Here is a 16,849-nt window from a genome sequence, read left to right as displayed (position 1 = left end):
GATGGACTGGTGACCTGTCCAGGTGAACCCTGCCTTCACCCTAAGTGAGCTGGGATAGGCTCCGCCCCCCCTTGACCCTGTTCAGGATAAAGCGGGTGTAGATGATGGAAGGATATTAAACCATGAATTGTTAACATCCATGCTCACCTGCTAGCAGATGTTTCCTACACAGCCATTGTTCTTGCATTTCTTTTCATTGTGCTGCCGGTGGTAGAAATCTCCACAGGGTACATTTAAACGCATACAGAAAAAAAAAAAAATGCATTTTTACTTATATTACTTCAAATTGCTTATCATCGTCTGACTTTCTGGTAGTTGTCTGCAGGCCTTGCTTGATTTCTTGACAAACCAAATTACAGTACTCAACAACTACAGTGCTCTTAAGCCTAATATCAAATAACAAGGGAACACATTTGAATTAATACACATTTCACCAAAGACAGCAGACAACATTTAATACACCAGCCAACACTTAAATAAAGAAAACTATTCTTTGAAATTAAATAATATTTTATTATGATTAAACAAAAAACATGTAAATGTATATTCACACATATAGCTGTTCATCACTCATCGGTTCATGAGAGGTTCTGAACAACGTTAACAGGCATATTGCAGTTAATGAGAACATTCCAGTAGAAAACTAAAAAGGATGAAAATGTGACAGAAATCAGACAATGTAAAGTAAAACTACAAAAATTAAATTTAAAAAAAAGGATGAAGATTAGATAAGAAAACTCCTCCAGAGGACTAGAACAACAACAAAAAATGAACACTGCATAAAGACTTCAGTTGGCTGAGTCAAGTGTGTATAGATGGGGCTGAAGCAAAAGACCCCGATAAGTGCATGAGGTGCAAAACTCTGAGGCCATTAAATTAGTGACGTGCACTGCTATTATTGTCAATCATCAACAACACAGAGTATTGAGTCAAACACCTGCGACTAGTAACACAAGAGAGAAGTAATTAGGGCGTATCATTTACATAAAACATAATGCGATTTCATTAAAAAAATATAACTGTGCACTGAGTTCCAGTGTCTGAAAGCATCAACGACAGTCCTCTAAGGTGCAGCAGTGAATAAGATATGCCTTTCTACAATACACAAGTGAGCTTACATGCTCTAATTCAAACTATCAGAATATAGTTGTGCTGTATGAAAACATATGAGGGCAACGTGTACATAAAATAGTTTGATCCACAGGAAGAAACCATGAAAAAGAAATTCATAGTGAGGTCTGAGAGGGGCGGCAGGGAGGCCTAGTGGTCAACGACACTGTCACAGGTTTGATTCCCATAGCAGCATCCAAAATATCCCATTCTTCAGCAAGACAATTAAACCAAACCTGCTCAATCATTCTCAGTCAAAACTGTCATTTAAGCGCCTGTAATGTGAATTTATTCATGGAAGGAAACAACATAAAACAGATCAAAAAGTTTGGCTTGAACCTGAACTGTAGTTACAGACACACAGAAGAAGACACTGAGATTATTTTTCTTTTTGGAAAACTTTGACTGAAAAAATAGGCTTTCCCTCAATAACACCTTTGAGTGAAGTTTCCAAATATATACACCTTTTAATTACACTGAAGCGAGTAGAATACTTACAACCAGAGATTCCTTTTGGAAAAAGTGGATATAAGTTTATTCAATAAAATATTTCTTAGCAGGGTATTATGTACAATTATTACACCCCAGTCCCTCTTAAAAACATTTCTCACAGTGTATTCTGTCCCTTTTCATATTAGAACATGAAAGTCTGTCTTATGAACCGAGAAAATACTGAGTTCAATATTAAGATATTCAGTGTCCAGATGTGCGGAGAGATGCACATATTTTTTTCCTCCCGTCTTCCAACAGCAACAGCTTCAGAGTTTATGTAACAAATGCTTCTCAAACAACCATTAGCATTATTTCTCAGTGACATCAGTAATGATGTTAGTGTTAAATGGCTTGTGCTGAGCTAATGGAAGTTAAAGACATGGCTGGAGTCTGGAAGCTGCAGCGTGAGCCTCCTCAGTACCAGAAAGAAAGAAACGTCAGGAGGACCAGAGTCGTGTTCCCTTGATGTCCACAGCTCATCTCGCACGGCGGTAGGAGGGCCCTCCCTCACTTCATGCTACTCACAAGTGGAATCTAAAAAGGTTTCTAGATGGAGCTTCTGCGTTTATTGAGTCTCCTGTAGGCGCTGATGCTGTGCAGGCCGGTGGACACCGAGCTGATGCCCGAGTGGCGCTGCAGACTGCACACGCAGCCGTTAGAATGGAGAGGGTTGGAAAAGGCCTCTCCCTGTTCCATGTAGGTGTCCGAGGTGGAGAGGTCCCGCGGGATGATCATGGGGATGGAGTATTGCAGCTTCTCCCTGCTCTTGTACCACAGACAGGAACACATGGACTGGAAATGGAGTACCTCGGCGTAAACGTTACGCAGGCCGCGGCCCGCTGCCCCTCCCCCGCTCCCTCCGACCGCGCTGCCTCCGCCGCACCCGGACGCAGAGGAAGGCGAGGCCGGGTCGACAGAGCAGTTGATGTGTCCGCCTGCCTGACCATTGTGCGCGAGTAGAGCCCTCTGCTCGGCATCCCTCTTCTCGTCCTCGGCGTTCATGGTCATGAAGCGCAGCACTGCTAGGTTGAGGAAGGCTCCGATCACAGCCAGACCCGTCAGGATGTAGATGAAGCTGAAGGCCACGTACTCCGGCTTGGTCTGGAGAGCGTGCTCACTCTGCAGCGCCACGTAGTCCCCAAAGCCGATGGTGGTGAGTGTGATGAAGCAGTAGTAGTAGGCATGAAAGAGGCTCCATCTCTCAAAGTGGGAGAAGGCCAGCGCCCCCACACATAGTGTGCTCATGCAGGATATGAAACCGATGCTGACCATGTTGACCATGGAGACCTCAGTGTGCCTCATGCCAAGGCACTTCTTCAGGCGGTGGAGCAGGAACCTGACAAAGGTGTTGATGCGCTCACCGACGCTCTGGAACATGACCAAGGTGAGAGGGATGCCCAGGAGGGCGTAGAGCATGCAGAACACCTTCCCTGCATCTGTGCTGGGGGCTGCATGGCCATATCCTGAGGGAAAGAGGGAGAAGGAAGCCGGGTTACTGGGGCAGAACTAATTAACTCTACAGTGCAGGTGACATGGGGTCTGAGAAGAGAAGGCTGGAGGCTGCAAAGATAGTCAAACCTGGACTAGACAGATATAAATGATTTGTATTCTCTGAGCAGCTCCTCTGATAGATTCAAAGACTCTTCATTTCACAGCGGCAGAATGCAATTGGAGATGAGAATGCACAGCAGTGTGGCGAGAATGGTCAAGTATTGATGTCGCGTATGGGAGAGAGAGCTTGAATAATTCATTGACAATTGGTCTATGCGGAGTGGCTTCAGCTAATGAGTGCATTTGCACACAATTAGGCCTCAACATTTTTCCAGATCAAATAAACAGGACACCAAAGGGTAGGTTATAAATACAGGTCTTTATTTGTTTATAAAATCACTTTTTGTCCCGCAGTCCTTTTTAATCCATGAATTACAACACCCCTACAGCAAAGCAGGAAAAGTCAGCAGTGCGGTTGGTGTGTGCTCCCCTGAGTCTTTTGAACAGCTTAGCCCAGAAAAAGAATCAAAATTTCCCATAAATAAATAAGCAGATGACGTCAGAGTTCTGAACAGAAATTTTCCATTCATTTATCCCCCATAAAACAGAAAATAGCTGATAAACCACTTACTGTACCAACGTATTGTCAGTGACATGTGTTTACTGAAATGGTCTCTTGGAGAGTACCAGCAAGTGCTCACCACCAGCCACTTTCAGATATGGCCTGACTCATAGAGAGATTCTGTTTGTACTCGCAGTGTAGCGCTCATGAAATTCATGATGGATTTTCAGGGTTGAGTGTCAACCTTTTGTCTTCTAACGTCATCTTCTCACTCCTGTTGCCCAGCAGGGTACGAGGCCCTCACACGCAACATCATTACAGTTTGATATACGTTCCCTGCGTGTGGACCTGTTGCCCAGTGGACTTGAGAAGATGACGTCCCTGATAACAATAGGATCGACACATGGGATAGTTTGAATGTAATTACTCCAAGGGTTGATTTAATTCTGTAGGCTCTGGTTTTATTGTCACGCTGATCCGTGCCGTTGAGCCATCTGTCTGTCTGGTGCCAAATCTGTTTAAAGCTTCCCAAGTTGTGCCGCCGAAACGAGAGCCATTACAGCTGATGTATGTCTCTGAGGAAAACCTGACCTGATCACCGAGCACAGAGACGTGTTGCTTCTTTGTAGCTTGGCCTATTTTTAATCTCATCAATATAGAGAAATTGATCTCCTTTTCTAAGGACAGAGAAACGACTGATGAGACTGATTCTCTGTGGCCAATTGAAAGATAATGTTTTGGGTTAAAATTATGACTTGACGTGTGGTGTGTTAAAGTTCCTACTTCCTTAATGTAATGCAACCATCATTATCATGGCATCAGTAAACAAGCTTTTAAAAAACTGTTCTGACTCGTGGTTGGAAACAGGAAGCGACCACCAGTCTACTGCACCCAGCATTATGCAACCTTCGTCATCATAGCAACGGTAAATAGATCTTTTAAAAACACTCCCAATGCGTGGTTTGTTACAGGAAGTCTCCCTCACACAAGTCGGATGTTGTATCAAACCTTCCATCGAACCTGCATACTCGTAAAATGGAAAAAGTCACATGATACGGACATCATCTGAACTGCAGACTATCTCGACCTGCTTTTTTTTTTCTTGCAGGCAACGCTAATCAGAAATGCAGAAGTCTATATGGTAAATATATCTCCCCCCATTTCAGCTCAGGTCTGTGAATATTAATGTTGTTCTTTTTATGAACAAATCAAAACTTTATGATGAAAACGTCAGCATTATTACCTCATTTGAGAAGGTGCAATTTAAACATTATTTATTGTACTTCCCTTAAGCACTGCATCAGAAGTTCAACCCTAAAATGTGTTTGCTTCAACTTTGAACAAGCATTTGCTTCTAACTAAACATTGTGCAGACTTAAAGTGCAGAAGAATTAATGAGAAAAGTTAAGCCTATTAATTAAGCTATTAGTCATACAAGTCTGAATAAGTTTGTAGGGGCAAAACCCCTCATTGTGTTTAATTCCAACAAATAGAACTTTTTTAAATTGGTCAAAAAGACGGTGTATTATTTTTTTAAATTTAAAGCTGCATAGTTTGGCTTTAAGAAGTTGGTGACATATGTTGACACCATTTTAACTTACAGGTTAAAATGGTAGAAACACGTATTAACCATTCAGCGTGGAGCGAGCAGGACGGTGTGTTCAGGTGAGCACAGAGGCCGAGCTCCGGCCTGTCAGGAGATGTCAGCAGCAGGGAGCGGCTTATCGAGACGTGGGGACGACCGCGGTGACAACGGCGCTCGTCAACAGCAGACGCAGGAGCCGGAGGCGACAAGGCCAGCAGTCCTAGCACCATGTGAGAGAGGGGAAAAGGCCCGCATGACAAGCTCATCCCTCCATCCAGAGCCTCCCCCGCACTTCCAACGGTGACAAAGTTATCATGAGACAGGATGTCTCCATGGCTTGTCCTGGCATGCAGGGAAAGCCACCAGGGCCATTTGCTCTGTTTATACGGATTACAGTCACTGGCGGAGGAAAGGCGCAGCCTCACCCCTCTGGAAGGTGTAAAAAAAAAAAAAAACCAAAGGACCAAAGAGGTTTGACTGACATCCAAAGATCCCTGTGAGCCTTTTGTCTGCTAATATGCAACATGTTTAAATTCACATATTTCATGGAAAGCTGTGGAAAAACAGAGAGAGGAGACATCTGGAAAATTACAGGCTATTAGGTTTTTCCTAAGGAATCACTAATTCCCTCTAAAATTAGTCCAGATTCTCAGTTTGTGTAAAGACTGTTGTGAGATAGGAAACCGGTATCAAAGACTTTTGCCGCAACCCGAGGCTGATTGTCTCATAACCCAATTTCTGTAATTAACATGTGAAAGAAAAAAGGGAAATTGCATAACATTGAAAGGCGATAAGAGCCTTTAGAAGACTTATTAGGCAAAACTAACAAGCGGAGAGGCTTATAAATGTCAGCAGAACACAGGTGCACCATAAGTTCTCATTCACTCCTCGCCGCCGCTTCTCGTTACCAAATCAGAATTTACAGACAACCATTTAAGCTAATGCCTCTGGCAACCCACTAGTGCTAATTTAAATGCTTCAAAACAAATTTTTCATTTTACAGAGGGGAGAAATATCCCCTTATGATAGCTTTGCTGTTCTGAAATACTGCCAACATTTTGTAATTTGAAGATTTAATTTCTTTCTGACTTCAATCCTGGCCTGTAACACATTTCTACCCTCTAATTCATTTCACAATTTTTAATCCTCCCGTATTCACTTTAGCAGATGGGTGCACAGCTTTACTCAGCGCTGTGCCATATTAACCCTCAATCAGATTTCCCAAATTAAATGTCTGATATCTTCAAACACTGCTCATCTGCAGCAACGCAAATACGAAACTGACTCTGGCTGTCAATTCACTTTTTAGTGCTGTGGTAGCCAGTTTGTCTCCAAAGATGACAGCTCAGTATGTGCAGTCTCTTCCCCTGGGTGTCTGCCTGTAAAACACAACATCATCCACATTACCCAGTGCATCTCAAGTCTTTATTACACTGATTAATTAGGCAGGGATAAGAAAAGGGGCTTTGAAAAGACATCAAAGAATAAAATGTCGCTCTTTGGGCTCCCGTCATCTGTCACTCAATTAAATTTACATTGATTACCAGGCACAATTTGTTCTCGCCAACAAGACGAGGACCACAACCTATTCATCCAGCACAGCAGCTCACCTAATAGGAAAGGAGGTGGTGCATTTATCAGGCGTGAACATATCAATAATTAGTTAAAAGAACAAAAGGAGAGGCTGCATGCGACTCAAAGAATAAAGAATTCAGTCAAAAGTTGAAAACATGCAAAGTAGAAGACCACAAGGGGACAATATGTTTCTAACAAGATGGAAGGTCTCACAGCGGACCTCAGGATCCAGACTATGTAACAGAAATGCTGGTGGCAGCGCTGCTCTCTCTGGGGTTGACTGATAATGTCCTCAGACATCTCCCCACCCTGGGGACCAGGCAGTGCCATGCACTATAATACCCTCATCAGTGTGTGGGCAGCACCGTTTCACTCAAGACTGAGGCAAAGGTGAAAACAGTTGCCTGCTGGATTTAGTTTTCTTTGCACTATTGCACAAATAAGAAGCTTAAATATGGTTAATCACTTTAATCAGAATTCAGTGTTTACTGGGACACAAAAGAAAAACAAGGATTTGTCTTTTAGAGGCTCTGACAGAGCTTTCTACCGCTGCAAAATATTTGCATGGTCTCTTTATTCATTCTCATGAATATTAATGTTTAAGTTAATAAGTACGTCAAATATTTAACACAATTAATTTGTTGTGCTTTGTAAAAACAACTTGCCTTTCTGGATAGCACAAACACACATTTTCTGTTTGTTCTACCAGTGCTACAATGTTCAAGTAATTAAGTACAAATTTAAAGTACATGTATGTTACTTGAGTATTTCCATTTTATTCCACCATGACATATCTGCTTTCACCACTGGTTTCTATAAAATTACACACATTTCACAGCAATAATACACTAAGAAATAAGACAATCATCAAAGAAAAGAAACTAGTATATTGTAAAATGCACCACTCAACATCTTTCATAAACTCACTTGTAATTTGCAACCTTATTCTGCTGTTCCCCAAGATATGTGGGGCATATTAGCATCTTAGCTTATTGTTTTAGTTTTATAGCTGCAGCTTTACTGTTTTGGTTCAGTTGCATTTCCAAAAATCTAAGTATTGAGCACAAATAACTGAGAATTAGCAAAACTACTGCTTAAAGACAACAACTCGGGTTGTTGGGGATGACATTAAGTTAATAGATCGCCAAACCAAAGCCTAACAATATTGCAGAACACACATTTTGAAAGCAGTTTTGTTTGTCTTTTGTGTATCAACACCTGGAATACTGTAAATAACATGTCAAGAGCTTAGGTAGCTACTGGAAGTTAACCGTAAGGGCAAGCAGCTTATTATGAAGCCGAGTAACTAATTGTAATGATTTATAGCTCCATTGAGAGGACATGACTGTCAGTATGTACTACTGTAGTGGTCTGTAAACAAATTCCATCTGCAAAGCTGGACTGTGCTGAGAGGTGTTGAACACAATCACAATATTCAGCCGTATATGGGTATATGGCTGGCCTACTTCTTCAACATACAGGTGGCCTGACGAGGCATCCCAGAGGGACGTCACTCTTTTCTGCGTTTACGCCATCCCTAAAATGCTGCGCAAATCAAGGAATGTTCTGTACAAGCGTGCAAATAAACACAGATTGTGTCATCCTCTTTGGTACAGGCAGTCTTTGAGCAGCAGCCCACTCTGCTTCCCAGCATGCCTTCGCCACCGCTCGCTTTCATCTCCAGCTGCGTCTGACCAAAGATATCATTACACGACCCAACAAACTGCAACTCTTGGCCACTTCTAAGCATCACGCATTTCCATGGATCCCACCTGAAGATGTTACATCAAAAGACAACTGTGATCTTGTATTTCCCAAGAATCATGTCCCATCTCAATCTAAAATAATGGATATGCCGTCCCCCATCAATTCTCAGTCATAGACACCTCAAACTCCAGACGACCCCAGGATTGTTTACTCAGGCTCTCAAACACAGCTCTGGTCCTCCCACTTCCCTCCATTACTCCCACCAGCTTTTGACCTACAAAAGGCCTCGCTGACAGCTGCTATGTAGCCCAAAGTCTGCCTTTTATGTTCTATTGGAAGAAATATTGATATTTAAAATCATTGTGTGCTCATGCAGCTGGAAAAACAATGCACAAATGTTTATTTCATGGAGTAACAGATTATAAAGATTTATTTTCTATAATTTTAATGACTCGATATAACTTTGGCAACCTGAAAAAAGGCTCATTGACACATGAGATCTTTAACATTTTAAAAAAAAGAAGGTAAAACTCACTTCTAAGCTCCACACAGTTTTGCCAAGAAAATGTGATGCAGTGGTGTTTAGCCTTTAGCAGGTGGCAATAAATATTTTTGGAGGAGATGATTATAATTGCAGCGTCTGGGGTCTCTTTTGTCCCTCCCAGTATATGCAGTCGGTACAAATAAGAACTTATAGTAAGTGCTGTTTGACACAATGGAAATACTGTTAGCCTCTTGTTATTTACGCCCCCCGACAGCATCACAGCACAACTAAAGTGGAACTATTTTTTCTCTTTTATGCAACTTTGCTATTCAGCCATGAGCAGCCCTTCATTACAAATAGTTCTTGATGGGAAACTTAAGGTCCAACAAATGAACACTGCTATTGGTAACAAAGATTTTAGATTCTCATTAACCATGTAAAGGCCAAAAAGCATGTGATGGATGGAGACTGTCAGCGTTTGTTTCTTTTAACCACAATCATTCTCAAACCAAATGGTTATCTGAACCCAAACTATCATCTTTTCCTGAACCGAATCCAATCAATTTGAGTTAAAACCTTAACTCAGCTATTTGATACATTCACCATGTTCATAGTGTGCGCAAATCGACTTTTCTTGGTGGGGGGTGGTGGGAGAGAAAAAAAATCTAACCAAACCTTAACTTCAGCTGTTGCAGATCAGCACATATTTCTACTTTTGCAAATGGGGATTAAAACATTTTTGAAAGGCACTGATAAATAATGTTGTCCTGCCAAAATGGGCAGAAATCAGAGAAAACAATTGCTCTGATTGACAGTTATATTGCTGGGTTTCCAATCAGATCGAGTCAGATCCCTTGCTTGCTCCCCCCCCAGCTCGCTTAGATATGGTCACTACTGGCTCCAAACCACTCGGGACTAGCAAGACGGCGCCGGCCATATTCTGAACTCGGGGCTTCATAACGGCCGTTCACAAACCAGTGGGTGACATCGCTGTTGGTTTGCGCTTGGTGACAATGCAGGCGAGACAAGTACACACAGAGCTCACTGCTATCAATGTGTGTGTGTGTGTGTGTGTGTGTGTGTGTGTGTGTGTGTGTGTGTGTGTGTGTGTGTGTGTGTGTGTGTGTGTGTGTGTGTGTGTGTGTGTGTGTGTGAATAGAAGGTAACGTGCTATGCACCAAATGAAATGAAATTACATACAATTTTTACTGGTAGTACCTTTAGACATGGACATTGGACATTTTAGTATGACATTTATCAGATTTTTTTTTAACGTTGATCAGGTAATCTGTAAGGATGTACTTTGTTATATTTAATAATCATGTCAGATTTGTCAACTTCTCGATTCTGCTGTTGCTGCCAGCGGGATTGTAAACTAGTAAGAATAATCAACTCTCTAATCAAACTTTGATTATATGCACCGACAGTGAACAACAAGCCCGTCCAGCCAGTATTAGAGAGAGAAACACAGGGAGAGAGAAAATGGTTGATGCAGGATGTATTCATCACAAGCAATCTTGATGTAATGCCAGAGGAGACAGCACATTGGGTTCACTTTAACTCGGTTACCCCTTTGTGGGCTCCAAACTGGGCCAGGGAGCATGTGCTCTCTTGCAGAACACAGCTGAGACCCGAACACTAAAACATCACAAACCTTCAGACAAAAGCAACCAGGCGTTAGATCTGAGAGCTGTGACTCGGCTGCCAGTGCCCTGAATTTACCTGTCTTGTAGTAAAACCCTCTTATCATGGCCCAGTACACCCACAACATTCACAGACTATCTGCTGAAGCCCTTAATCCACAATCAAAGCAGCAATCTGTGCCTGTGTGTGTCCAACCATCCTACTCTTATGTTTTTCTTTCACTGCGAAAAAAACCAACCCCAAACCCTATCGCCGTCTGTTTCCAAACGTACTCCTTAGGTTCCTTTTTAGGGGATATGAGAGGAAACCTTGGCAGGCCACCGTTTTCCATGAGGTCAGTAAGCAAGGCATTCCAAGCAGAGTGAGATCTCTGGGAGGCTCAGCTAATTAAATAAATCACGTGATTTATGTACCTGATACACAGTTGATATGGACTTGTTATAAAACTTACAACACAGCTGGACTAAAAAGGCGTTCACACACACTGATACTGTACACAAGGCGGGAGGAGGAAGAGGAGGAGGAGGAAATGACAGAAGAGGACAGCAGGGATGAAATATGAAGGGAAATAAAACAAGATTAAAGGTTTAGAAATACAACTGAAGAAACACAGATTCTAAACTACATAACTCCCGCTTGGATGCACTGTAATGATGTTAAAAAAGATCCGTCAAAAAAGCAGAGCCACATTTAAAGCTTTAAAACTTAATTTAGATGGTAGGAAGTCTTTAATTTGTAGTCATTGCTAATGCAGGAACTCCGAGTTAGGATTTCTTTCTCGGCTTTTAGAAGGTCAACTCAAATAACAGACGTATCTGTTTCAAGAGCTCCATTTGGGCTATCTGCTTTAAAAGTGTGCTTGCGTGGGCAGGAGGAGAGAAAAGGTGAGGAGAATCAGAGAACATGTTGTCTAATATAATACAGACATTTTAAATAGTTTCTTTTTGGGAATAAATGCAAATTCTTTACGGTAAACAGCTGGCAGGAGTGCAAAACATGCCTTGCCCACCAATGCCAAGAATTATGACGCATGAATTCAAAACAAGCAGAGAAGTACAGAAAAACGACGGGATTGCTCAACTAATGGGCTCAATTATATGACTGCTGTATTCATAATGAACCTAGTCGGGTAATTCCCAGAATTTTAACCCCAGAGGTACATGGATAAAATGTGGAGTGACTCAATTAATTTGCTAAAATAGAGATTGCTATTTGGAAACATATTGAGAGCTATGCCTGAACATTACATATTACAATTTAAGTGTGTAAATTTATTAGTAACAGAGCAGAGATAGCTAGTGGCTAAATGGTCAAAAGGTCAGCTAACAGTAGATAAATGACGAAATTGTTTATCTGTTTCGACAAATAAGTTAGAAGACAGCGAAACGGACCGTTTATCTGAAATAGTCAGCTGATAGCGAATGCGGTCAAAAGCTAGCTAAATGCACATACAATTTAAATAGCTTGCTAAAACTAGTAGATGATTGTTGAAAAAAAAAAGTGACAAACAATAGTTGGATTAAAGTAATGGATAATGTGCTGAAATAGCTCAAATTAAAAGGTTAATGGGTAAAAAACAAAAACATCCTGCACCTCAAAATAGTAGTTGAACAAATGCATGTTTGAACTGTGAAGGCTATCAGACCAAAACTGTGGGGAAGCACAGGCCTGCAGTTCTCATAATTAGTCTCAGGTGTCACTGCTGGTGACGGTGGCGAGGATGACGAGGGTAATTTTCAGTGGAATATATAAAGAGCAGAGACACACTTACATCTAGGCTAGGAACGGGGCCAAGTGTGAAGCAGCAGATGATTGCTAAAATTCACACACTATTAATTGCCTTTGATCCCTTTTATGCTCCAAACAGTGTTTTGTGTTTCTCGCATGGTACAGAGGAAACATGCCAGAGAACATAACCAACATTATATGGTTGTTAAACATGACACACTGGAGGGGACATCTCTGGTCCAGCATGTGGGAAATTGCATTAGAAAATAGTGTTATTAAGAACAAAACATACAGTATGTGACAAGCCTGTTTTAATTACATGAGGCCATTTCACATTTAGTTTGGGATTTCTGGTCACTTGGACAGCAGTAATGTTTTATTCAGTTGAACACTCTTTATAAAAATAGCTGCTGCTCATCTTGCTATGTTGTTCCTCTGTTTCTTTCCCCTCACTCTCACATCTACTTTCTTTGCAGTTGTGACTTTTTCCACTCTCCTCTCTCTTTCTGACCCCTCAGCCGTTAATTCAAAGAGTCGTATGTGCTCTGTGTCTGCAGCCTGTACCTGCCTCTGTCACCTGAATCCAGGGATGTATGCGTGCACGCTCTGCCCCCCCGTTCAACTCCTTCAGCTGCTCTCACGGAGCAGATGCTGTCCTAAACTGACATGTGGTGGAGGAGGGAGGGAGGGAGGGAGGGAGGGCAGAGTCTGGCACACAGCACACAAAGATCAGTTTACCCAGCAAAAGAAAAACAATATGGAAAAAAACCTGGATTAAATGAGAGGACAGAGGAACACAGTCCCACTGATAAGCATCTGTGCCTGGTTACACAAAGAATTTTAATTTAGAAATATAATCTGTGTGTACATGTCAGGATACTGTATATCCTTCTGTTGTTGTTGTTGTTTTTTATCCAAACTACTCAGTAATATTTTTAGCAAAGAAATACATGTTTGGGTTGAAGACGAAAGCTTGACCCGTAATTGGTTCATGTAACAAGAAGCTGCAGCACGATGCCAAAGACATTTCAGAGTGTATTTAGAAACACTGTCACACGTATCTTTTCCTCCACAATTCCTTACAATTAAAAGACAGCAAAAATGTTTATACAAATTTATACTTGATCAGATTTGACAAGATGGTGAGACCTCTTCTCTGGGCTTTGCTGTCATCGGCTGCTCATGTTTTAGACTTGGAAAAAAACAGGAAAGTAAAAGCCTCAAGCTTCTGTTTTACACCTGCAGTCTCCCCCTTTTTACCTGTGAGAGTAATTACAAAAACACTATTGATGCGTGCTTACATCATCGGATCTACCGCAGCCTACTCCATCGCCACGGCTGGAACACGGCAGAAGGATAGTTTTGAGCGTCAGCACCACCGCGGATCTCACCATCGTCATCTCACTTTCCAAATTTGATCCATTCAGTCCAATAACACTTGGAAAGTCTGGAAGAGCCTCGTGAATGAATTTGTTTCTATTTCCATACAAATTAGCGTTAGACTGAACCTAAAGGTTACTGGTTCAGCCGGCCAAAGTCCCTGGTGAGATTCATCCAGTCAGCATGGGAATACCACAGCAGATATTTGGAGACTCTGTATATCTGAGAAGACAGAGAGATTTATCTGATTGTGATAGGCTTATTCAGCATTACGTGAACGCGTTTGGCATGGGCTTGAATGTAATAGACGTTCAGTTACATGTAAAAGTAGGTCTCTATAACCTTAAGTAATACATTTGTAAATCACCATTAAATCCTCATGATGACATTAGAGCAGGGGTGTCAAACTCATTTTAGTTAAGGGGCCACATACTGCCCACTTTGATCTGAAGTGGGCCAGACCAGTAAAATCATAGCATAATAACGCAGACATAACGACAATATTTCTCTCTGTTTAAATCATTGGTGAAGGTTTTTGGATGATAAACCCTGTTTTAAGGTCTTTCTACAATAAACTAGAACCATAAAGACCAAAAACTCCGACATCAGCCCACTGTTTATCTGCCTGGATCTCCTCTGCAGATTCCCTCGCAGCGAGCTGCTGCCTCCGGAGCAGACGTCACATTTACGCTGTTTTTGAAGCAATTACTGGATCGATTAAAAAAAATTACAAAACGTTTGTACTCATAAACCTCCATATTCTCATAGAAATGCAATTTATGTCTTTCTGTAATTTTCACACTTAGCAAAGTCATCCGGCGGGCCGAGCCGGACCCCCTGGCGGGCCGGATCCGGCCCGCGGGCCGTATGTTTGACACCCCTGCATTAGAGATAACAGATGTTTTGGCTGGAAACTCAGCTTATATGTGGGGATTTACATTGTGGTGAATTACCAGATGTAGCTAGAAACTTGGCTAACTAGCTAAGACAATTCTCTTTACAAAAGGGATGTTGCAACTCATCGATAGCAGATCTCTTGTTTAAGAACATGTAGAAACTTTCACTCCACACACGCAAGTCCTGGATCAATTGAGACAAGTTTATCTTCGAAGCTACATGTTTGACTGGGTTCGAACAGCGTTATGTAAAATGCTAGAGAAAAGGAGGCTCATCTAAATTGTCAGAAATTTGTGGGTGTCCTTCTTTTGTCCTTTGATAATCTGAACAGTTTGAGACATTTTTAAAAAGGAATTTGAAGATATTTACAAACACAAGCCCATGTGAGAGAATGTGTGGGTGCTTTACAACACATCAGCCCTCTGACAAAGACAGGAGTGTGTGTGGCCCTCTGACAAAGACAGGAGTGTGTGTGGCCCTCTGACAAAGACAGGAGTGTGTGTGGCCCTCTGACAACGGCTCTTTACTGGAGACACAAGTGCCCATCAACATCCCGACTGAGCTGTCTGACTGGGCTCATTGCAACATTGTAAAGGTATCATATGTCATGTCATGTGATGCAAGAGACTAATGCTGGCACCTGGCTTAATGACTAGAGGCAATTAAATCAAGTAATGGATCTCATTAGGGTGTTATATGAACCCCAAACTGCATGACCTGCTGCCCCCGATCCTCCTCAGCACTGAAAAGATGTTTTGTTGTTTTATCTTTTGATTATTTTTCCGTCATAAAACCGACAGATGAATCTGAACAAAATAGCAAAGAACAAAGGCTATTTGGCTTAATGCTGTTTCATAAGAGAGTCGTGCTGTCATTCACAGCATGCATTCATGCCTCGATTGAGATGGCTGGAAAAGCTGCGCAGCTAAACAATAAAAATAATGGGGGCACAAACGTCTTTAATAGCAACACGTTTTCTTTTCCAGTGCAGTTTGTCAGATTTTCTGTGCTTCCTCTGCATTTTGTTAAGCTTTTTAAATGATGTGATACAATAACATAGAGGCACATTCACTGCCAGTTTCACAGTTTTTTGGGCACCTTTAAGCTCACAGTTTCAGTTAGTGTTCATCCCTGTTGAAGCGACCTTGAATCCCTGGCTGCTATTTATTCCGCCTCTCAGCCAACATGCACACAACACATGCAATACATGTGGACACATTCCTCATCAAATCATTTCGAGTGGAATAACTTTGTGAAAACTATGACAAAATGACCATCCAGTTTTGGCTGTCTGGTCTCCGTGTCACCTTGGTGAGGTAACCATTGCCTCGGGGTGCCCATATGGCTGCAGCAGACAGACAGGGAGCTCCACCTCCGCTCAATCTGCAGGTTCACCTTACAAGACCTGGATCACACAATATCTGCAAATCCATCCGTCGCATTTATTCTAACCTACTTGGAGAACTGGACTAATGACATTTACAGCTTTAGCATAATCAGGATTTTAGGATATTTAACTTTTCCATTTACGTCTGAGGCAACAAAGTGCTCGTTATCATTATCGATCTTTAGTTTCGGGGAAATATTTGTTAAGAAGCTACTTTTGTTTTAAAGGACGTCTTGACTTTCTGCCATTAATTCGTTTTTCTGATGCAGAAAACTCAGTCACCACAGTTTTTGTTAAAGCCTGATATTCATATTCAGTCATACTGCCCCAGTGATATACAAGGTTACATTATGGGAAAATTTGCCTTATATCAATTTAACAAAGTAAAAGATAGTGCTGAAACTCATCTTGCTGCACCCACAGCAGCTGTTTGTGAGACAGTCCTTCCAATGAAATAAAAGTTGTCTGTGCAAACAGCTTATTACGACCTGTAGTTATGATTCATTGTGAAAATTTCCTTGAGTAGCTGTATTAGTTAAAAAAGGAGCAACCTCGGAAATAAGGAAATGTAGGTATACATCCACAAAGTCTGGGCAAGGAGGAGGTCGGGGTGGATGGATGGGTTGACAAAACCTTGGACTTGACAGGAGGAAGCCGGTACCAGTTTCCCATTTCAAACTAAAGGTCAACATTTCTTTTAACCACGACCCAAACCGCACGTTTATTATTGTAAACATTATGACAACTGTTCTGTACACCTAAACATAACCGAGACATTTTTGTGCCTTAACCTATCCAAATAGTTTT

At 41.7% G+C, this 16,849-nt stretch overlaps 1 protein-coding gene across 1 annotated transcript in view; it reads right to left on the bottom strand.

Moving 5' to 3' along the window:
• Nucleotides 1-499: 499 nt before the first annotated feature.
• Nucleotides 500-16,849, bottom strand: part of kcnk3a (potassium channel, subfamily K, member 3a) — a 29,710-nt gene continuing 13,360 nt past the window's right edge. The window contains exon 2 of the mRNA XM_069717148.1: nt 500-3,065. Coding sequence (XP_069573249.1) covers nt 2,149-3,065 — 917 coding nt within the window. The 3' untranslated portion in view covers nt 500-2,148. The remainder of the gene's footprint in view (nt 3,066-16,849) is intronic.

Source organism: Brachyistius frenatus, unplaced genomic scaffold, assembly GCF_029030835.1.
Source record: "Brachyistius frenatus isolate BFR_SWC_R1_liver_20210118 unplaced genomic scaffold, ASM2903083v1 Contig_169, whole genome shotgun sequence".
NCBI classification, from domain to species: domain Eukaryota; kingdom Metazoa; phylum Chordata; class Actinopteri; family Embiotocidae; genus Brachyistius; species Brachyistius frenatus.
This window is presented reverse-complemented; position numbering and strand designations above follow the sequence as displayed.